The sequence below is a fragment of the Hyaena hyaena genome, unplaced genomic scaffold (assembly GCF_003009895.1).
Source record: "Hyaena hyaena isolate Hyena2069 unplaced genomic scaffold, ASM300989v1 scaffold_1475, whole genome shotgun sequence".
NCBI lineage: Eukaryota > Metazoa > Chordata > Mammalia > Carnivora > Hyaenidae > Hyaena > Hyaena hyaena.
Genome location: NW_024082108.1, coordinates 1 through 22,354, shown reverse-complemented (window position 1 = coordinate 22,354; position 22,354 = coordinate 1). Strand labels below are relative to the sequence as shown.

General features: G+C 49.7%; 1 protein-coding gene across 1 annotated transcript in view; it reads right to left on the bottom strand.

Annotated features, from left to right (window-relative positions):
- Positions 1-21,060, bottom strand: part of LOC120225680 (solute carrier organic anion transporter family member 3A1-like) — an 83,516-nt gene extending 62,456 nt beyond the window's left edge. The window contains exons 1-4 of the mRNA XM_039223869.1: positions 20,965-21,060; positions 19,869-19,960; positions 17,429-17,532; positions 7,341-7,604 (exon numbers count right to left, since the gene is read on the bottom strand). Of these exons, the coding sequence (XP_039079800.1) occupies positions 7,341-7,604; positions 17,429-17,532; positions 19,869-19,960; positions 20,965-21,060 (556 nt within the window). The remainder of the gene's footprint in view (positions 1-7,340; positions 7,605-17,428; positions 17,533-19,868; positions 19,961-20,964) is intronic.
- Positions 21,061-22,354: the final 1,294 nt, after the last annotated feature.

Sequence of the window (22,354 nt, the reverse complement as noted above, 5' to 3'; positions counted from 1 at the left end):
ATTTCTAGGAGAGAGAGAGACAGCGTGAGCAGGGGAGGGTCAGAGAGAGAGGGACACACAGACTCTGAAACAGGCTCCAGGCTCTGAGCTGGCTGTCAGCACAGAGCCCGACTCGGGGCTTGAACCCACTAACCGCGAGATCATGACCTAAGCGAAAGTCGGACGCTTAACCGACTAAGCCACCCAGGCGCCCCACCACCTCTCTGTTCCTTAACAGACTCAAGGAATTAGAGTCTCTGGGGGTGCGGCCCAAGTGTGGGCATGTTTCAAGAACCCCACAGGTGATGCTGAATCAAATTCCTAGTTGGAAAACAATGACCATATAATCCAGACACTTTAGGAGAGCAAGGCAACGACCCTCCATAACTCATTATAATTTTGCCAGCATCTTACTGAGTGGCCTCAGATACCAGGAACTCTGCTAAATGTAGGTAGGAACGGACACGGGACTATATTCTACCACGACCTCTTCTAAATCCTATTCTCCAAAACCAGATCTTTCCCTCCCACCCACATCTTGGAGATTTTTTTAAAGTTTGAGAGACAGAGAGACAGAGTGGGCCCGAGCAGGGGAGGGGCAGAGAGAGAAGGAGACAGAATTTCAAGCAGGTTCTGTGCTGTCAGCGCAGAGCCCAATGCAGGGCTTGAACTCATGAGCCATGAGATCATGACCTGAGCCAGAATCAAGAGGCTTTGCTGAAACCTGTGTCCTATTCACAGACCCAACGCCCCAGCACATCCTCCACGAACGCTGGTCAGAACATGATGAAGCCACTGGCCAGACTGGTCCTGGGCACGGCAGGGTACGAACCAGAGGCTGGCGCGGGGTTCCCAGCGTGTGGGAGGGTGGATGGCTTCCTTGGCCACAGAACCAGGGACGAAGATTTTAATGGGAAACCCACACGAGGGGAGAACACAGTTTTGGAGACAAATGGCAGGATCAAAAATACTCAGCGATTTCGCCTACAGACCAAGGGCTCTCAGATCGCCGGCTCCTCGCAATAACGTGATGCTCAAAGGCACAGGCCCCTCATTAAGGGAAACGTGGCCGAAGCTGGCTGCTAGCTGGCAGAGGATGGAGGCAGCCTGGCCCACTTCTAGAAGCTGGAGGTGTGAGAAAAGTCCCTTGGCCAGGCCGCTGCATGCGGGGCCCCTGCTGAACACCGGGAGGGGCAGCGAGTGGGGAGGGCTGAGCACTCAGCCCCAGACCCAAACACCTGCCAGGGGGCTCACAAAGTCACCGGGGCAAGTCCGCTCGAGCCACTGGGCCAGCAGCCCCCTCCCCGACACGGGCAGGTCACCTGTGGGTTCGCTGTGGCACTCAGCACAGGTGGAGGTCCTGTGAGCCACCGGCATGGATCAAACACACGCCAACACCCCGGGTGGGGGCTGGGGGCGAGGACAGCTGAAGGAAGGCAGCAAACTTCTGGGCTGGGCAGCGCACGCCCAGCGATCCCTGTATCCCTCTGTCCATCAACCGTGTACCAAGCACTGATGTCCTAGAGCAGGAACAAAATAGAGGCGGAGCAGAGTAAAGGAATCCTCACTCAGGCAATGGTAACGTCAGGACCGTGACACGGCGAGCAGCATGCCCTGGAAGGCAGGGAAATGTCCTTGGGGACATGACTGGGAGCTGATGCCTGCTGATGGGATCAGAATTCCAGCTGAGGGAACAGCAAGTGCAAAGTCTGGGGATCAAGGAAGCCCGGGGATGGAAGCCGGTGAAGTGAGGCTGGCGTGGAGGGACAGGGCGGTAGTCGTGTGAGAAGAGGCTGGGAAGCCCCATGAAGGGCTCCACCCCTGTCCCTTTATGCGGCAGGTGGTCACAGGATCAGATGCATTCTGCAACCCGTGTAGTGTGCAAACAGATGTGCAGGGCAGGGCCGACTGAAGTGCAGGATACAGCAGAGCAGGCTGGAGTGAGATTCAGGTGGCGAAGTCAGCAGAACCCAGCGACAGACGGCATCAGGAGGGCAGAAGGTGGAGAAGGCAACAACCAGGCAGATTTCATCTCCCCTGAAAGTCAAGGCCCATTGGAGCTGAGGACTGCATTGCCTCAATGCAATGACGCAACGTGGAACAGAGAGAGGGGACATTTCTCCAACGCTCAGGAAGGGTCTCTGTGCAATCAGCCCCGGGCGGATTCCCCTCTCCTCCTCTGCGCATTAATAGTCCAGTGACTCCTTGAGGGAAACAGTGGAAAAAGCTCAGGATCTGGAGTTCGGGGACCTGGTCCCATTCCTGGCTGCAACATCCACACAGAGGCAACCTGGGAACGTAGTTTACCCCCAAGCTCTGGGTTTGATGGTCGGCATGGAGATTAGTGACGTTCTTCAGCCGGACTGTCGGGGCCCAGTGGGAGCTCCCTGCAAGTGCTTGGGGGACTCAGAAACCATCCTCCTCGTTTGGGGGGTGGGGGTGGTGGTTTTTAAGGCTCTGAGCCTGAAGCCGCACCCGAGCTCTGCCAGCTCAGCTGTTCTCTGCTGTCACCCGGTGCAGCTATTTTTCTCGGACGGGAAGAGGCCACTTGGCAGTCAGCGCGAAGTGCATAGAGACAAGAGCGCTCAGCTTTTGACTGCTCTTCTCTTTCAGTGATCAAAGGCAGGGCTCTCCATTCAGATTTGAAACCTCTGGAATAGTTACACTCATCCCAGCTAAAAAGCCCATCAGAGGGCTAGGACGTGCCAATGCTTACAGGGAGTGGGTTCCTCCCTCCCTTTTAGCCTCCAGCCTTGTCTAGAAGACCCACTGTTTTAGGGTACGCCGGTGCTGTTGCAAGCAGGGCTGGAGTTCAAGTACACTCTGTTGCAAAGTCAGCTAGCACCTGCTGATGCTACCTTTCCTTAAAGAGAGAGTCCATTTATTGCCCCAGGATGTAGCACAAGAAGTAGTGGAGGGGCGCCTAGGTGGCTCAGTCAGTCGGTTAAGTGTTCGATTTTGGTTCAAGTCACGATCTCACAGTTCATGAGTTTGGCTCTGTGCTGGCAGCTCAGAGCCTGGAGCCTGCTTCGGACCTGTGTCTCTATCTCTCTCTCTGCCCCTTCCCTGCCTGTGCTCTGTCTCTCTTTCTCTCGCAAACAAACAAACATTAAAAAAAAAAAAAAGAGGAGCGTGCCTGATGTCTTCAAGGAACCAGACAGAACGTGATGGGGAAGGTGTAGAGCCTGTGGCTGTTGAAGGAGCTTGGATGCAAACCATCAGAGCCCTTCTAGGGCAACGGACGCCAGACACAATATCCAAATAAAACACAAACTACAGACGTGAGATTTAACACACTAGCTGGTGATTAAACTACGGTTGTGTATAACAGCCTCCTGAATTCCTTCCTCCCTCTGGGTCTAGACTTTCCCAAATTGTTTCGCAAACTCTGAGCATCTAGATTCAGGAGGCCACACTGTCCCGCCTGCCCCCCTGCCCCAGCTCTGGCATAGAGAGGAGGAGTAGACACAGTGCCCGGCACAGAGAAGGGATGGGGTGGTGGTGGGAAGAGATGAATCAGCAAAATGCTCTGAAGAACAAGGTTGGGGAAGAGGGGCGTCAGAGACAGGGCACAAAGAAAAAAACTACTTGGTGGCACAGCTGAGATGCAGAAATGCGTCTTGGGTTTGCAGACTCCCACCCAGGAAGATGCTAGAGCTTAACAAACCCAAGCATTTGGTTGCCTGCTGCCTGCTTTGTCAAGCAGTTATGTGACAGTCAGTACAAGCTGGGGGCTTCTGGGCTGTGCAAGGAGCAAGAGCTTCTCTACACAGTTCTAGATCACCACCCTGGGCTTTCTGTCTCTCCTCTTCTTTTAAAAAAATTTTTTTTTACATTTATTTTTGAGAGACAGAGTGTGAGAGGAAGAGGGGCAGAGAGAGGAGACACAGAATCCAAAGCGGGCTCCAGGCTCTGAGCAAAGATTCAGCCCAGAGCCTGATGCTGGGCTCGAACCCATGAACTGTGAGATCATGACCTGAGCCGAAGTCGTACACTTAACCAACTGAGCCACCCAGGTGTCCCTCTGTCTCTCCTCTTCTTATCAGAGTTGCAAACCCGAAGATGGACAACTTTGTTGCAAGGAGACCCTCAGTAAAGCCCACTTTGGGATGGGGAGGGGGGCGGGGAGAGCGCCCTGAAGAGTGAACCACAGGCCTGAACTCCTATATCCCTGGAGCTTGGTTTCCTCATCTATAAACAGGAATAAGTGAAGTATCAGCCAGACACCCTAGGTGAAAAGCTAAGGGGAGCTAAAGCAACATGGCCAAGGTTGCATGATTAGGAAGTTTTGGCTGAGCTGAGTGTGAACCCAGAGGAGCAGCCTCACGGCTCTCCCAGGAGCGGGGAGACTGTTGCAGTCCCAGGAGAGAAGCTGGAGAGGGTGCTCTTGGCATGATGCCAGCTCTTCTCAGAGGCCTTCCTTATCTGCGAGGCATGACAGGGCACACGGACGGACGGATGGCTGAAGAAACCCATTTGCAAGCTCAAATGAAACAGATGTGGAGTTGCAACACATATATTTTTAGAGCAACGTTAATTCCTCCACGTGTGATGCCACTTAGCTTATCTGTACCCATAAACATGCAGCATGCTTCCTGGAGACTCCGGGGACTTTCAAGGCTGCAAATGGGATCAAGAGTTTGGGAGCACTGGCTGACACCACGTGGTGCTTTGGCAGAAATGTCCATGTGGCTGAAACATTGTCTCACGTGGAAATGTGATGGATGTAAACCACCATGGACCCCCGTCTATGTGCTGTGCACGTAAAATTTGTTTATTAGCCTAATAGCTCACGTTCCTGAATCCTGGCTCCTGGGGATTCTTCTAGACACGCTGCTTTCCCTTTCCTGACATTCTTTAGGTACATTAACAGACCTACTGCCTCTGGGAACTGCTGATTCTAAATTAAAAATCATTAATTATCATAAGTGGAGCCCGTGGATACACAGGGCACAACTTGTGATCACTATGGCCTAGAATGAGTCTCAGACCTGTCTATTCAACTACATACTGGATAGCTCAGCCATGGCATGTCCAACGCTCACCCGGCCATTGCTTGAACTCTGACTTTTGCGTGCCTCCCGCTACTACGATGCCAGCTCCTGAACAGAGGTTTCCTGGGTTACCACGGTGTCCCTGGAGCCTAGTAGGGGCTCAATACATGCGGACTAAATTGAACAAACGGAGTTAATGAGCAACTGGATCATAACCCAAGAATTCTGAAGACGTGACATCCCTCAGCCTTTGACCCGGGAGGCGGGCTCTCCCCTGCCCGTCCGCTATATTTCCATAGCCACCTCTGCTGCCCACTACTATGGTCCCTTCCATGTTAGGCTGCCTCTGCCGGCTGGCTGGTCTGTCCCTAGGCTGGATGGTGAGTCCTTTGATGGCATGTACTTTTCATCTTTGCACCCCTGGAGATTAAAGGTAAGAGATTACTGGTGCAGCCCTCGTCATCAGAGCTCTTGCAATCAATCACCCTGGGGCAAGGAAAGACCCATAAAGGCTGCCACTGCTCGGTCTGTCCAGGATGACCTCTGCAAGGCCACTCGTGTCAGCCCTGTTTATTTCTGTGTCTCTGGTTACTGGGATATTCTGTGTGGCTGTCTGAGCCATTAGGGGAACAGTAGGCAACACCCTCTAACCAGCTGTTTGGTAGTGGGGGAGGGGGACTCTTCTATGAAGACTTCTTGGGGGTCCAAGTCAAGGCACCCTCTGAGGACCCAAGGTAGGTGGCCTTCTCATCTACCTATGGATTCTGGAACTCAGAGTGTTGGCTTTTAAGACCTTCTTTGGGCAATTCCTAATTTCTCCTTGGGTGGAAACGATTCCAGAACATGGATTCAGACATCACGTTAGGTTATTAATTAGTCTCATCTGGGAATTAACACACATTCTTCCAATCTCTAATGAACAGGCACTAGGAAACGCTCTTCTGCAGGCAGTGCTTTAATTCTGCCGGTCACACTGTCACTTAGGAATGCTGTTAGAACTGTATACTTGTGGAAATGAAGCGTGGAGAAGTTAATTGTCCCAGCTCTAGTGAAGAGCGGAGCAGGGGCCTGGGCAGAGGGCGGCCTCAGCTCCTCCCCGTGGCTCTCAAGCATCTTCAGAGAAGGCGCGCTTCGTTATACAAAAGCTCGGTAAAGCTTGGAAACCCAATTTCCTTTTTCTTTTTAAATTTTGTTTTAATGTTTATTACAGAGAGAGAGAGAGAGAGAGAGAGAGAGAGAGAGAGAGAGAGAATGTGCAAGCGGGGAAAGGGGTAGAGAGAGAGGGAGAGACACAGAATCCGAAGCAGGCTCTAGGCTCTGAGCTGACAGCAGGGAGCCAGGACATGGGGCTTGGACCCACCGACCATGAGATCGCGACCTGAGCCCAAGTTGGATGCTCAACCAACTGAGCCACCAGGTGCCCCGACTGTCACCCAATTTCTAAACTGACCACCGATGCTGACGGGCCCCTGCAAAGAGGCGACCTTCCACCTTCCTCCCGGCCCTGCCTCACCAAGGAGTGCCCCAGCCTCCATCCTGCCTGCTTCAAAAACCCAGCAGGTTCTCCAGGGAACCCCATGAAGGGGTCCTGTGACTTAAGGGTCCCTGCGCAGACCTGGCAGTGGGGAGGGGGCCGCCACAGACACCAAGCGGCTTGTGTCAAGGCAGCACACTTGCCTTGAAGAGAATCTACCAAACGTGGAAACGACCAGGGGGGCGGGGCGAGGGCGGGGGGCTGCTTCTCATTCTCATTCCACATCAGCGCGTGTGTCTCGCCCTTCTGTCAGAAGAGATGCATATTCTTTTTCTTTTAAAAACAACCAGGAGAGTTTCGCCGTGTTCTCAAGTGTGACTCTGTTATTAAGATGGAGTTAATAACTTCTTTCCGGAGGAACACATCTTTCATGGAGTGGATGGAGCAAAGGAAATGCACTTCGGACGTGGCTTTTGAAGAATGTCTATTGCAGGCAAAGGAAGCCCTACTTCCAAAGTCCTTTCCCACTCCAATGCACTTATACCCGGCAGCCTGAAGGAGTCTGAGGGTGCCATGAGAGATCTAGAACCTTCTTCCAATGGACATTTCTGTTTATGATGGAGCAGGTGCTATGATGACCCCTGGGGTCTCCACTGGGGAGACTGGTCTGCTGCCCCTTTGCTAAGTGGCAGTTACACTGGTTTTTTGAAGCACCAGGTCATTGATTCTCAGGGCTAAAGTGAAGCACTGAACCAGAGAAGGCAAACCATGGGAACAAATATAGTGAACCTTGAGCCCCCCAGCACCCAGTCCTGAGAGTGAATCTTTCCCCCAACGGCCTACCCAACCCCATCACTCTGGCACCTCCCCCGCCACATTCAAGGCACCGCTACCTTTCAGCTGCTGAAAGCAGGAAGCACTGCTGTCCGGCTCCAGGGGGTGCCTCAGGACCCCGTTGCTGGGCTTGGGTCTCTCGTATTCTCTTTCAGGGAGCATGGCCTGCTCGCTCTCCATGGCAGGGTCTGAGTGCGGGGGCAGAGACTGTGGAAACCCGAACATCAAGAGGGAAGAGAAGAACAGTAAGGCACCACAGAGCAGAAAGCCGCCCCACCAGGCTCCAATCCAGCGGGGGTCGTCTGGGGTGATGTCCAGGTTACCTGCAACGAGAAAAAGCAGTGAGGACGGGGGGCTGCAGCATGGCCAGGATCTGGCTGAGCTTTGAAGTCAGCGGCACAGACAGGAGAGGGCTCTGGAAATGGCCTGGGGGTTGTGGGGGGACCGGATGCCGAGCAAAGAAGCCCTTTGTTCCACACCAGTGCTTCTGTTTCTCCCGAAGCTGAAGGCTGATTGCTTTCCCTCCTTAATTTTCTTGTCTCCTCTGTGTTTCTATCAGTCCAAACAAAAACAGTGAGAAGCCAGACACCCTGTGAATTAAGGCTGGGGCTGACTGGCTTGGCAGCGCGGCCAAGGTGAGCGGGAGAATGCACAAAGGTATGGAAGCATTTGAAGCATTTGCCATTTGAGGGTATATTTCCACACAGTGTCTACTCTCCAGGACCCCTCAAGCGGCAGCTCGTGTGACATGCCATTCCACACCCCAGCCCCCATCTTAAATCGGGTTCCCAGATCACAAGGGGTGGCATGGGATGAAATCAAGAGCCAGGACACCTGGAGTGAAACCCTGCCGCTTCTCACGGCAGGAAGCCCAGGCTGGGGATTTGAACTCTCGGTGCCTCGCTGGCTGACCTGCAGGTTGACTATGACAAGGAGTTTGTGGGGAAGATGAAATGAACCACCCCAGATATAAAGTGCTCAGCACAGTCCCTGGCAACGTGCTTGGGCATTTCAACAGTCTTAGCCCATTATTTATGGCCAGGGTCCTGTTTCTGAACTGCCAATGGATAGGTTAATTCAAATCTTGGTGGTGGCCTGTGGCTTGGGGCAGTCCTTTATTAGAGAGCTTTGCAGCCAGCTTAATGCTTTAAGGCAGTGTGCATGTGCTATGGTTGTCTGTGCTACTGCTTCTGTGATTTTCCAGCTGAAGTCATGAAGACAAACTATAGCTCACCCCTTGGTAGATTTTTTTTTTGGTCTTTCTCTACAACTGCTTTTCATAGAGCACTCCCAGACGAGCTGCTCAGAAATGTTGCTTTGGTGATAATACCATGCTTCTGGAGCACAGAAGGAAATTCTTGGGAGACAGGGGCATGGCATATAGAGCTAACAGATGGGTGGACAGGCTTGGGAAGAGAAATGACCACAGACGCCGGATAAGGACTTCGCCACTTGTAAAACTCTCTCCCTGAAGACTCATCGGCTACTGCTAATGAAAATCCCAGCCATCATTTACCGAGGGTTTACTCTGCACCAGGCAGTATGCAGAGTATATATGTATATATATATTTTTTAATGTGTATTTATTTTGAGAAAGAGAGAGAGATCACACATGGAGGAGGGGCAGAGAGAGAGGGAGAAAGAGAATCCCGAGCAGGCTCTGTGCTATCAGCTCAGAGCCCGATGCAGGGCTCAAACTCACAAATGGTGAGATCGTGACCTGAGCCAAAATCAAGAGCCGGATGCCTAACCAACTAAGCCACCCAGGGGCTCTATACGGAGTGTATTCTTAACTGTTCTGGTCAACCCTCCCCACAACCCTACAAGGTAGAGTCTTTTATGATCCCAATTTTATACAGATATGAACATTGAGGCTTAGAAAGTTAAGGTACTCTGCCCAAGTCCACAGAGTTCAACACTGGAACACAGGCATCCAGATGCCAAGGACCATGCTCCTTATCACTTGCTACATGGCCCCTCAGGGCTGTAGGAGGCTTTGTTTTGGGCTCCCTGAGCGGATGATTAATTCCTACGCTTTGTGCAATGGGCCTAAGACCACCAACTTTGCCAGCAGGTGGTAAGCTGGCCTTTAGGACATCAGTGGTCTCTGTTCTGAAGGCCTTGACATCAACCAAGCAGCTGCCCCTAGGGCATTACACTGGATCAGATGCTTTTGCGTAGCTGCACGTCAGAGAAGAGAAGGGGATAAGCTTAGCAGGCTTCGGGTTGAGTCACGGCTCTGCTACTCACTAGCACGTGAGGCTGGGCAAGCTACTTACCCTCTCTGAACCTTCGTTTGATCATTTGCAAAATAAAGCTGACATCCACCTAGACGGCTTGCAAGGAATAGAGGTAAGGAGCAGGAATCATGTGACACACAGTGGGCTCTTTGTAACGGCAGCTCCTATTATTTCTACTTGTACGTGTATATTTGCAGGAATGAGAATTTCAAGAAACTTTATTTTTTTATTTTTGAGAGAGAGAGCACGAGTTGGGGGAGGAGCAGACACACACACACACACACACACACACACACACACACACACACACACAGAATCCAAAGCAGGCTCCAGGCTCTGAGCTGTCAGCCCAGAGCCTGATGCGCAACTCAAACTTGTAAACCAGAAAATCATGACCTGAAGTCAGACTCTCAACCAACTGAGCCACCCAGGTGCCCCTGAAACAGATTTTTTTTAAAGTATGGGAATGCTTTCAACAGGCAAGAGGAAACCCAAGGTGATCTTCAAAGGATCTTTATGCAAACAAGAGAAGAGAAAAGGAAGTAAGATTGCCTCTGGTATAGGCAGGAATGTTTTCACCAGTCACTTAACAGTGTCTCTTCACCAGCTGCCAAGCAGTGAATGAAAACAGAAGATGTGGAAGGGAGTCCGGGTATCTCCCTCCATTGTCAATGGGCTCCATAAAGGGGGAATTGAGAGCTGGCAGATGTGAGCCAGCAGAGAGAGAGAGAAATCCTGGCAGTTGTTTGCGGGAACAAAATTAGTAGCACGTAGAGAGTCATATTTTAGTTCGGAAGTTAGTGAGTCTCTTCTACGTGTGAGGAAACATCCCAGGGAGAGGGGCTGTGGTTGGGAGGTGGATGTTTATGCGAATGTGTCAACTCGCTCCCTGGAGGTATATGCATGTGCACAGAAAGCCAGTGTTTGTTCATAATTTGTAAGACAGGAGAGAGCGCGTGACATGTGTCAGACCAAGGCCTGCCTGTTACCTGCGCCAGGAGAGGGGGCGGGGGCTGCAGGAAGGTGTGGTGAGGGGGCGGGGTTTCATAGATCTAGGAAAATCACAGTTGACCATTTTAGGAAGTACTGATTTCCCTCCCTCTCCATCTCAACTAACTGAAGCACTGGGCAGGGAAACAAGGGACTGCCCTCGGGTACAGGGTGGCTTAGGAGGTGGAGTTTCAGTCCCAATTTTTGGGGTTCACAGGAAGACAACTCACACTGGAACCCAGTCTGTGAGAAGTCTTTGCTGAGGCACCTCTTCAGAAAGGACGGAGAAAATCCACCCCCTCACCTGCCTGCCAGTCATCACGGGTCAGCAGATGCTAGTGTTACCAGAGCTGAGGGAGACTTGCCCGTGTTGGCTGGCAAAGAACAGGGTGGGCGAGGTCACAGAGATCCTCATTCCGATCTCCTCTTCCGAGAACAGGAGGATCACGTCTCCCTTAGGGTGAACTTGGGCGTGGTCACGCACCACTGAATTCTGCCATTGAAATGTGCACACGGAACACGTGTCCCTTCCATGGAGAGCCACTGGTGAGCTGGTGTCTGACTTGCCATGCTCTTTTGCCCTGCCTGATCATGGAAGCACGGAAGCCCCTCCTGAGATGGTACCCAAGAGGTTACGATGAGCAAACGTGCAGTATACACAGCAAGAGTGAGAAACAAACCTTCAGTGTTATTCTAAGCGACTGAGATTTTGGAGGTGTTTGTTACCACAGCAGAACCAAGCCTACCCTGACTAGTACAAAAGGCTTAGGGCATAAAAATTCATGCTCTTAAAGAACAGTGATCCTGGGCAGGCTTGAAATAGTGAAAGTATTGTTTTAGGTGTGGGTGGGCAATGGGGTGAAAGCTTCTTTTCTTTCAATTTGGCCCCATGTAGTATCTTGATCTTATTTTCTTCTTTTATTCTTTAAGTTTACTTATTTTGAGAGAGGGAGAGAGAGGGAGAGAGGAAGGGGAGAGGGAGAGAGAGAGAGAGAGAGAGAGAGAGAGAGAGAGAGAGAGAGAGAGAGATTGGGAATCCCAAGCAGGCTCCATGCTGTCAGCATAAATCCTAACGCAGGGCTCGATCTCACAAACGGTGAGATCATGACCTATGCTGAAATGAAGAGCTGGATGTTTAACTGACTGAGCCACCCAGTTACTCCTGTAGTACCTTGATCTTAAAAACTGTACAGCAGGGTCAGTGTTTTCTGGAAGACTGTGGTCAGTAAGATACCCAGCACAAAACCAAGAAGCACCCATCTGTCTCACTTGATATATCTAATTGCCAATGAAACTGGAAACATAAAAGAAAACAAAAGGCATTGGAAAGAATGGGGTGGGGACAGTATCCCAGGCTTGGCTAACAGCCCGAGCAAAGACATGGCATCCTCAGGGTACTCGGAGCAGACTGGCTAAGCTCTACCCAGGCATCATCAGCCCCTTGGTCATTCCAGGCATGGAATAAGTGAAGCAAAGCATCGCCGTGGCAGAGAGGTCTACCCACCGTGAGATCAGCACAGTCCAGGCCTGCCTTTGCCTAGCTGCCTATAGGCGTGAAGGATTTCTGCTTTACGAGAGCCATTTTTCTAACCCTGCCATGTCCTGGAATCCAACATTTGGAGTGTTTTTCGTGGTTTCATTGGGTAGGCTGAGCAAGCTTTTGTGGCTGTTTGTTTCCTCTGTTGAAGGTCATGTAAACATATGGGGCTGAGATTTTCTCCCACTTCAGAGAATGGCTACCACTGTAGGTAGGAGAGAACAATCACTGGGAACAGATTCAAACCAGTTTAAAATGAACCAAACACCCAAACCAGTCCCTGAGGATATCCGAGACTGTGAGAAGAGCAGATCAAAGCAAATTTGGGACACTGCCTTCTTACTCTTGGGCCACGCTGATGGGTAAGTGACACTGTGGCTCTCTGAGCAGTTTTTTTCTTTTGTTCCCAGTCCATTTACCTACGTGTCTAACCTATTTTGTGAAGCTTTTGCTGTGGGACTCAAGCATTCCAAGAGTATCATTAAGTTACAGACCAAATTAGGAACTGGAGACAAAGAGGCACTGAGGGTAGAGGGCGGCATCGAATGTTCAGGATCCCAGCTGTTGAGCTAATTAGTCTAACATGAAGGAATCTGACGAATCCAGCAGCTAGCTCTAGAGTGGCAGAGTGGGAGGCTCTGGGCTGGTTGACCTTTTTCACGAAGCAAACATACGGACACATCTTATTCCAGCTGCAAACACCACGTAGTCATAGGGGACCAGCTGGTGCACCCCTTCGGATGGGTCTGTACGGATGTGCTGACCAGGTTAGGTCATCTCAGCGAGGCCTTTGTCCACGGAAGGGGGCAGCCTTCACGCAAAAGTCCTGGAGACATTCCAGGGACGCTAGCTGCCCAGTTTGGAGTCAGAAGCCTGGGGTCTGAATCCTGCTAGCTGAGGACATGAGTTAACCTCTCGCTTACTGTGTGCTTGGTATACACCAGGCTCTGTGCTACATGCTGTGCATGATTAACTCTTGTCACCCATGCACAGACCCATGAGGAGAAAGGCCCTCAGGATCACACAGCTTGGAAGTGACAGAGCTGAGATTTAAACGGAGGTCTGACTGCAGCAGTGGAGCTCAGAAGTCATTATCACTGCGTGAGAACCTCATCTGTTAAGTGGGGTAACAGCAGGACCCACCTTCCAATGGGAATGTTCTGAGGTTCATATGAGGCCATGTATACATACAGCCTTCATTAGAGGTCAGTTCATGGCTGCCATTATCAATCTTCCTTTGCGAAGCCCACTGTTAAGAGGAGGTGCACTCTGTTACCAACTCCTCCTTTTTTCTAGGTTCGGTTCTCAACTGGTTTCACTTTGAAAAGGCATTCTACATGGGGCGCCTGGGTGGCTCAGTCGGTTAAGTGTCTGACTTCAGCTCAGGTCATGATCTCACAGTTCTTGAGTTTGAGCCCTGCGTCGGGCTCTGTGCTGACAGCTCGGAGCTGGGAGCCTGCTTCAGATTCTGTGTCTCCCTCTCTCTCTGCCCCTTCCCTGCTCATGCTCTGTCTCTCACTCAAAAATAAACAAACATTTTTGAAAATTACAAATGAAAAGACATCCTACAAAAGCAATTCTGGAGGGGCGCCTGGGTGGCTTAGTCGGTTAAGCGTCCAACTTTCGCTTAGGTCATGATCTCGCGGTTCATGGGTTCGAGCCCCGCGTCGGGCTCTGTGCTGACTGCCAGCTCGGAGCCTGGAGCCTGTTTCAGTCTGTGACTCCCTCTCTCTCTGACCCTCCCCTGCTCATGCTGTCTCTCTCTCTCTCTCTCCTAGAAATAAATAAAACATTAAAAAAAAAAATTAAAAAAAAAAAAGCAATTCTGGAGACAGCATCCTTCATTCCGTGGGCTGTCAGAAGAGGCACCTTTTCTTAAGAAGAGGGGCAAAGGGAGCCTGGTGTCTCAACGTGGCCATCAGAGCCCTCCTGGAGAGCTGTCCACGGGGTCTCTCTACCCTGCAGGTGGCCTGTTCCTACAACCAAACACCTCCCCTCCACACAGACTGCAAGCCGCCTCCCTCACTGCTCTCTCCCTTTCCACCTGTCTCCTGAGCTGTGGCCAGGCTGCACGGAGGGCATGCTCTCTCCTCCAACTGCTGCATGAGAGCCTCTGGCTTGCCCACCTCCTCACAAGTTCTAGACCACTGCTTTCCCCAGTCCCCTGCCCGGCTCTCAGCTGGGGTTTCAGAAACCCATGGTTGTGTGGGCCTGGCCCTTTACATTCATGCTTCCATTTGGATAGCCCTAAAGAGAGGCTCTGTCTTCACTGGTGAAGAAAAAATAGAACAGGTTCATCCCTAAAGAATTAAGACCCCCATTCTCAAAATACGGCCCAAATCTGCTCCAGAGAGAACAACAAGTTTTAGTCACGAGATTAGAAATCATCAAAATTGCAGGCAACTATAGAATTGGGGCTTGCTCTCCAATAGAATAAGTTATGTTCTTCCGCCCTCTACTGGTAAAGAGCAGCCTCAGCGCCCCCAGAGCCCTTAGCAAAGGATGCAAACAAAAGATGGTGGTGACTCACAGTGCGTCCCTCTCTTTCTTACAGACACGCTGGATGGGACTTCTGCTATTAACTCATGGGGGTGGGGTGGGGGTAGGCTGCCATCAGCAAGATGCCCAGCTGGACTAGAAATGCGCCCATCTGTCTTGTATCCGGGGAGGCTTCAAACTGCCAGTGAGCCCAGAACCATGGATGATGTCACTTCACACCGGCCAGGAGAATGAGGACAGATGTTGCCGGAGCCTGCGGGCAGGACTCCAGGCTGAGGTACAGCCTGAGCAAAGGCATGTATGGCACACCAAGGAGAACCATGAATGAATGGAAGGTCCACCCCTTGGTCATTCCAGGCACAGAGAAGAGATGCTATTTCGTTCCCAGCAGAGAGCCTCCCTTGCTCAGAAGACATGGGTTTTATACAGATACATCCCTTGGACTGGGTACATCCCTGTCCCCCTTTAGGCCTCAGGTTCCTCATTTGTACAATGAAAGGGTTGGAACAGAATGGTCTGACATCCTTTCTGGCTTAGAGATTCTGGTAACCCACTTGCCTTCATCTAAAGGACCACTGTCTACACACAGAGGGCAGAATATGCTTCTTGGCCACGTGGCCCCTCCTTCTAGGCAGGCTTCCCCATTGCACAGGGTGTGCAATCCCCTCCCCTTATCTTCTTTGGCAATTCCTATCTTGTGCTGCCTTTACCACAGTGGTGGAAGCTTTTTCATCCATGCAATCAAAATGGCAGCCAACTCCCACCACGAGTTATTTCTCTGACCAGGCTTCCTCTCGTCGGGCTTGCTAGGAGTGGGGTTCAAAGGGTCAACCAACTGCTGCAAACAGCAGCACCCAACCACCTCCTGAATAAACTCAGCACCTTAAAAGAATAAGTAAATAAAGCTGCATTTGATCCCTTTTTCCCCTCCCCACTTGGAAATTTGTAACATCATTAGCTACAAGTAAATATATCAGTGGGATTAATGGAGTGAATCACAAAGCAACTTGATTGGATTTAAAACCACATTATTTCTTTGGGGTGAATTAGTAAATTTAGCACTGCCAAGAGATGATGGAGTGAGAAGCCAGGAACTGAGCTCTTATTGATCCTGACAATAGATTGGTATGAGGAGGAGAAGTTGGAATGGCTTCCTGTACTCTGTTCTCTGAGAGAAAGGAATCATGGCTTCTCTGCTCGCTGAACCGCACAGAAATGGAGTGCACTGTTCTGGGCTCCTAGCCGAGTTCTGACCACATGTGGTAGGTAGTGTCCAAGATGGCCTCCAATGATCTTACTCCTGGTATTCACATCCTTTCTCCTGCGTGTCAGTTAGAACCAGTGGCTTGCTTTCAACCCCCCTGAATGCAGAAGCAATGACTTGTCACTCCTGAGAGGAGATTACAAACAGACCATGGCTCTGACCTTGCCACTCCCTCTCACCGTCTTTTGGGTTGTTTGCTCTGGGGGGACTCTGATGAGGGAGCCCTGTAGAGAGACCCATAGATGTGAGCCTGAAACTGGATCCTCCAAGGCCTGCCAACAGCCTTGGAAGTGAACTTACAGGCGGAACCTCCCCCAGCTGAACTCTGAGATGACTGGAGACCATGTCAACATCCTGACTGCAGCCTTGTGGGAAACTCCGAATCAGAACCACCCAACCTGCTCCTGGATTCCAGACCCACAGAAATGAACTGTTAACAGGATAATGGTCTGTTGTTTGGGGTCACTAGGTCTGGGGTAATCTGCTACACAGCACAAGAAGACTAATGTACCACATGACTTGCTCTGGCCATTGAAATATAAGGAGAAGCTTCAAGACCTTGAAGTACGTGACTCGCCACAGCCTGGTTTCCTGCCTGGGAAACTGTGCAGGCTGGGGTGGGATAAAACTTCCATGAGACAGGTCCTGGAGCGACCCTGATGAGCCGAGTCTCATCTTCTCCAACACTGCCAGCCTGCACTGGGTGTGCAGTGTGCCCAATAAATAAATTTCGGTTGCATAAAATCTCTTAAGGGGTGGCACAATCAGTTAAGCGATGGACTTTGGCGCACGTCATAATCTCACAGTCTGTGAGTTCGAGCCCCGTGTTGGGCTCAGCGCAGACAGTGTAGAGCCTGGAGCCTCCTTTTGATTCTGTGTCTCCCTCTCTCTCTGCCCCTCTCCCACTTGTGCTCTCTCAAAAATAAACAAACACTTTTTACATAAATAAATACATAAATAAAATCACTTAACATTTGGGAACTGTGTGTTACTCCTGTACAACCTAGTTTATCTTAACTAACCCACTGTCAGATTAAAGTGTGCTGAGGGTTTGGGGTGGGGGGTGCGGAGCAAACTGAAAAATCCCTTGCTCTTCCTGCTAGGAACACGTAAGTGTTGCTTGAAACGGTGTTGAGGTACAGCTTGTTTCCTCATAAAGGCCACCACAACACTGTCTTACAGAAAGAAGTTTCACATCTTCTGTCTCACTGACCTCATGGGTCCACTTGCATTTCCAGAGCACATGGAGAAAGTAGGGTTCTCAAATACGTTAATGGACCAGCATTTGGGGAGAAAATGCCAGATGTTTCCACCTCTGTCCTCTCATTTAATTCTTATAGTAGCCTCACAAGGCAGATATAATTATTGTCACCCTTAATTTACAGACGAGGAATATCCAGATTTGAGGAGGAAGATCAACTCCAGGGATTACTCAGACTGTGGGTAGACGCCAATCCTCAAGCTCTTTCTTTTGACCTCTGCCGGGCCAGCAGCTAGAGCTCCATGCACGGAGCCTGCCCCTTAGTAGGAAGGTTTTAGAACCCAAAGGTTGAAGACTCCCTTATGATGGAGCGTATACTCCCAGGTGGTGGTAAAAAGTAGAGATACACTCCTTACTTGTGTCAATGAAGACTGCATCCACATAGATTTTGGTACAGAAAGAGCCCAGGATAAATCCACAGGCTGGTCCAAATACCAGCATCGTGAACAGGATTCCTGAAAGAAGATGAAACAAAGATTAGATTTACAAAAAAAAAAAAAAAAAAAGAAAAAGAAAAAAAAGCAGCAGATGACCAAAAGAGTCAAGGTCAAGGATATTATTTCACGTTGATCAGATGGGAAATCTGATTATACAAATGACATTATAGGAATTAGTAAAAAAAAAAAAAAAAAAAAAAAAAATCCCAGTACTGGAGCTGTGTTATGCAAGAGTTCTCTGGTTTTTGGTAGGTTGCTCTGAAATATTCGTGGGTCCTGATAGCACTTACTTTTAGACGACTCCCTCCCACACTGTATCAACCAAATTAAAACACACCCACGTCTGTCATTAAATTGTTTCTGTCGTAAACATTTTTGAAAGGACTTCCATAATTTTGCTTTCACATTTATTTGGCTTTATGTAATTCATTTAATTTACGGTTGGCTAAGATTTCTCAGCACTCACTGTACAAATTCAAGAATTGTTGGGAAGTGAGAAAAGGCAAAACCACAAATTATTTTCAAATGTAATAAAATGTTTATGGGCATTAAATTTTGCAAAAAACCGAGCTGACATTATGGTACGCTTTGAGAACATTTAATTAGATGTATTAATTTTAATTTTGCAGCTTCCTCTCCATATTTTGGAGTTATTATCTATTGTTGTAATAGTTTTTCAGGATTCGAGCTTTTCCATAGGACTTGAGAAGACAGTACTAGACATGAACTTAAGTATCTGATGGAGATGGAACCGGGGATTTTGCACAAACCTTTTTATTCATTCTGGGAGAAGTACCAAGCCCAGACGAAAACCCACAGGCTGTATCTATTCAACTAAATTGCAGTTTCGTAGAACATTCTCTGAGCAATGACAGTTCCCAAGGCCCTGAGAATAATAATATGAGTGAAAAAGTGGCCTTTCCTTCAAGAAGTTGGTTGGCTGTGGAGACAAGCAATACGTGGCTTGATCCAACCCAAGCAGATTGCCTGTAAGATGGGTGCTAACAGGTCCACGTGGACACATGAAGAGCAAGGTTGGGGATGAATTCAATCAAAGGGAACCTGAGCTCAGTGGAGAGCACCTGTGGTCTGCTCACAGGGGTAGACTAACTCATCCTGATTCTCTTGGTGATGTCATGGGTTCCAAGTGTTTCATGCAACCACTCAAATATTCATTCATGCACTCAATATTTATCAAGCTCCTTCTAAGAGCCAAGCAGTAGTTGGAGGAATGAAGATTCAGCATTGAACCAAACAGTTAAGAACCTAGCCTTCCAGAGCTCACTGTCTTAGAGATGGAGAGAAAACATACACTATAGACAGGAGCTCATCTGGTTTATACATACTCGGCAAAGGAAGCCACATCTTCCCCATTTATAGACAGAAATCCAGACCCCAAAGCAATCACTTGAAGACAGCTTAGAAGGGGATGTTGTTTGGTAAAGGAAGGAATGAAAAGAGAACGGTTTATATCATGGAAATGGGGCTAACTCCATTCTCGGTGAAATCCTACTCTGTGATATGGAGCAATCTAGAAGTTCTAGAGTCTCAAATAGAAGTTCTAGAGTCTCAAAATACCCTCTCCCGAAGCCAGCCAGAGACCCCCCAATTTCACAGCTACTCCTGTTTATAACAATCTTGAGAGGATCAAGAGTCACCTTATTAGTGCACTGGTTCTGATTTGTCACAAATTAGATTAAGATAAACAAGTGGAGAAAGTTGAGAACATTTGGGAAATTATTGGAAAAGTCTAGAATATGGGCATCTTTTAGATATGGGCTAGAATTGGGGGCGGGGGAGGCTCTCATTAGCAGGAAAGAATTAGGGACCAGAGCTATTCTTGGCCCATTCCCTGGAGGAAAGTGAAGCAGGGAGAGATGTGGAGAAAGCCCCAGGGGGCAGGTGTGGAGGCATGGACAGGGGGGTGTCCAATGCAAGAGCGACATCCTCTCCTCCAGGCTGTAGGCAGAAGCGAGCCGCTGGTCAGTCACTGGTACGCTAAAAGATGGCTCAGCGAGCAAACCATCTGCTCAGGTAGTTCCAAAAGGAAGGGACACAGGAGACAGCAACACAATTCTCCTGCCAAGGGCGCTGCAACTACCCATGTGGCTCACCGCTGATATCCTAGCAGACCCTCTGAGCCCCCCAGACACCGCACTACCACTTGGGATAACGCCTTCTCTCATGCCCGTTAAATGGAACCCCCAACCAATGTAATAACCACCGATGCCTCCCCTAGCGATTGAGCAATGCAAATTACAGCTAACACTTAATAGGTCAAAGGACTAAGCTGTGAGTATCATTGGAAGAAACAATGGATGTGCTGAAGAGGCTGTGGAGACTATTCTGTTACTCTCACCCCCCCTTGGGGGCAGTGGAGAGTTCGGACGGGTCAGTCTTCACGGAACAGCTGAGGACCCCAGGTCCCAGGCCTCCTGCCCTCGTGGCAAGCTTTAACACAGAAGAAGGGGCATCCCTGAAGCTCGGCTGCCCACGGGAGCCCCCCACAGGCCAGTCATCCATTCTGGCAGCTCCAGTGGGCACAGGCTTCCTGTGGAGACACCATGCACCGAGGCGTCCTCTCCATCAGCCAAGATCTCCACTCAAGGACGAGGGTTTCCAAGCCGTTGGGATTGTGGCTTTCCATTTTCTATTTTTTAATTAATTAATTAAATTTTTTTTAACATTTATTCATTTTTGAGAGAGAGATAGAGTGTGAGTAGAGGAAGGGCAGAGAGAGAGGGAGACAAGAATCCGAAGCAGGCTCCAGGCTCTGAGCTGTCAGCACAGAGCCCGACGCGGGGCTCGAACCCACGAGCGGTAAGATCATGACCTGAGCCGAAGTCGGATGCTTAACTGATGGAGCTGCCCAAGAGCAGCTGTGGCTTTCCATTTCCACAGGATGGAGTCTTCCCACAATGCCAGAGAAACCTGATAGGACCCAGTTCCAAAAAACAATTGGAAGATAGAGAACACATGTATTAAAATTTTTTTAATGTTTGAGAGAGAGAGAGAGTGGGAGAGGGGCAGAGGGAGAGATAAAGAGAGAGAATCCCAAGTATGCTTTGCATCATCAGCTCAGAGCTTGATGTGGGACTCAAACTCATGAACTGCAAGATCATGACCTGAACTGAGATCAAGAGTGTGAAACTTAACTGACTGAGCCACACAGCTGCCCTGAACACATGTATTTTTGTATGAAGGGCATTTACCCCCCACTCAGCTAAAACCTCTGGACACATCTTCTAAGCAGCTCCTCCTCAGAGAGATGTCGAGGAAACTTCCAATACAAGTTCTTGAATATTTTCCATGGAAGAATCCAGCAGTGATGCGGGCGGTGGCAGGGTGGGGGGTGTCTTCACGCATCAGGAAACACCCCTTTTCCACTTCAGTAATATCTTAGGCTAACAAGACAAATCAAGGCAGCATCGCAGAGCACAACCCTGGGTCTTTACGGGAATGCTGTTCCCCAGAGAGGGCATGAGGCGGGCTAGGATCTTACAGATGGGTACTTCTGAATGCACTTTCTTGCTCTCCTTTCGATTCATCATCCTAGGTTGCGATTTTATTCTTATTAATGAAACCACCTCAAATGTTCTGCCCAAATGGACAGGGAAAAGATTGTCCAGTGCTAAAATCCACAATCCCTGTGTTGAACAGGAACTGCCTCAGGACAGGAGAGGACGTGCTTCATGGCTCAGTGCTGCCCCTTGCTGCCTGCCAGAGTCACCAACACTGGAGGGGAGGGGCGATAGGGGAGAGGAAGAGAAACTGAGTCACAGAAAAGCTGCTAAAGGTGAAGGGCCCATTCCACCCTACTACCTGGAGCCATTTACACCTATAATCTCCTGTAGCCTTTTCAATGACTCAGGTAATCTACTGTGCCCGTTTCACAGAAGAAGAAACAATCTCAGAGAGGTTTCACACCTCACTCCCAACCCAAAGCTAGGAAAGCCACACAGCCGGATCACAAGCCAGCTTTCCCCCACACGCAAAGGGGAAAATGACATTAGAGACAGTTCAGGAAGAGAATCATGGCCCCCCTGTATTTAAAACCTAGCTCCACCACTTTCGAGCTTTGCGAACCTTGGGCAAGGTATACTGAACTTCCCTGTGCCTCACCTTTTTCTTCTGTACAATGGGAACGATATTAGACCCATTTCACAGGACTGTGCCAAGGATTTAATGTTTCACTTATTTATAAAGCTCTTAGAACAGCGTCTGACTGAAAGCTAAATAGAGGATGCCTGCGTCTCTTCTATTACAATGAATTACATGTGGGTCCTCAGGCCTCCTCTTTCCAAAATATTACCACCCTCCATGCCTGTCTCCTAAAGCCACCGGCAGGGGAGGGGGGCTGGCACCGGGAGCACGCCAGGCCCCAGAGAGGGTTCCTACTGGGAAGCAGCTGCCATCTCGAGCTACACCAGGGCGTAGACCGACTGGCCGCTCAGAGTCCCCTCCTCTGCCAGCACGTCCTGGTGATCACCTGGCTTCCTAGGCACGTGAAGACTGAGCAAAGGCCCAGAGGGAATGGGATGTCCTCTGTGGGGATCTAGCTCCAGCGTCCTGGTCTGAACACAGGTCCCCTCTGTAAATCGGATTGGTGTAAATCTGCAGTTCCCAAACTCTGTGCCGCGGAACCTGGGGAGGCAGGTAGTACCACAATGAACTCACAGGGGCACCACAAGATATTTTTTTTTTTTTGTATGTTCATGTATTTTTTCTTTTTTTTCATCTTCAAAGATTTTATTTTATTTTTTTCATGACTTGAGGTAGCTTTTTTTTTTTTTTTTTACAAATAGTTTATTGTCAAATTAGTTTCTACATAACACTCAGTGCTCA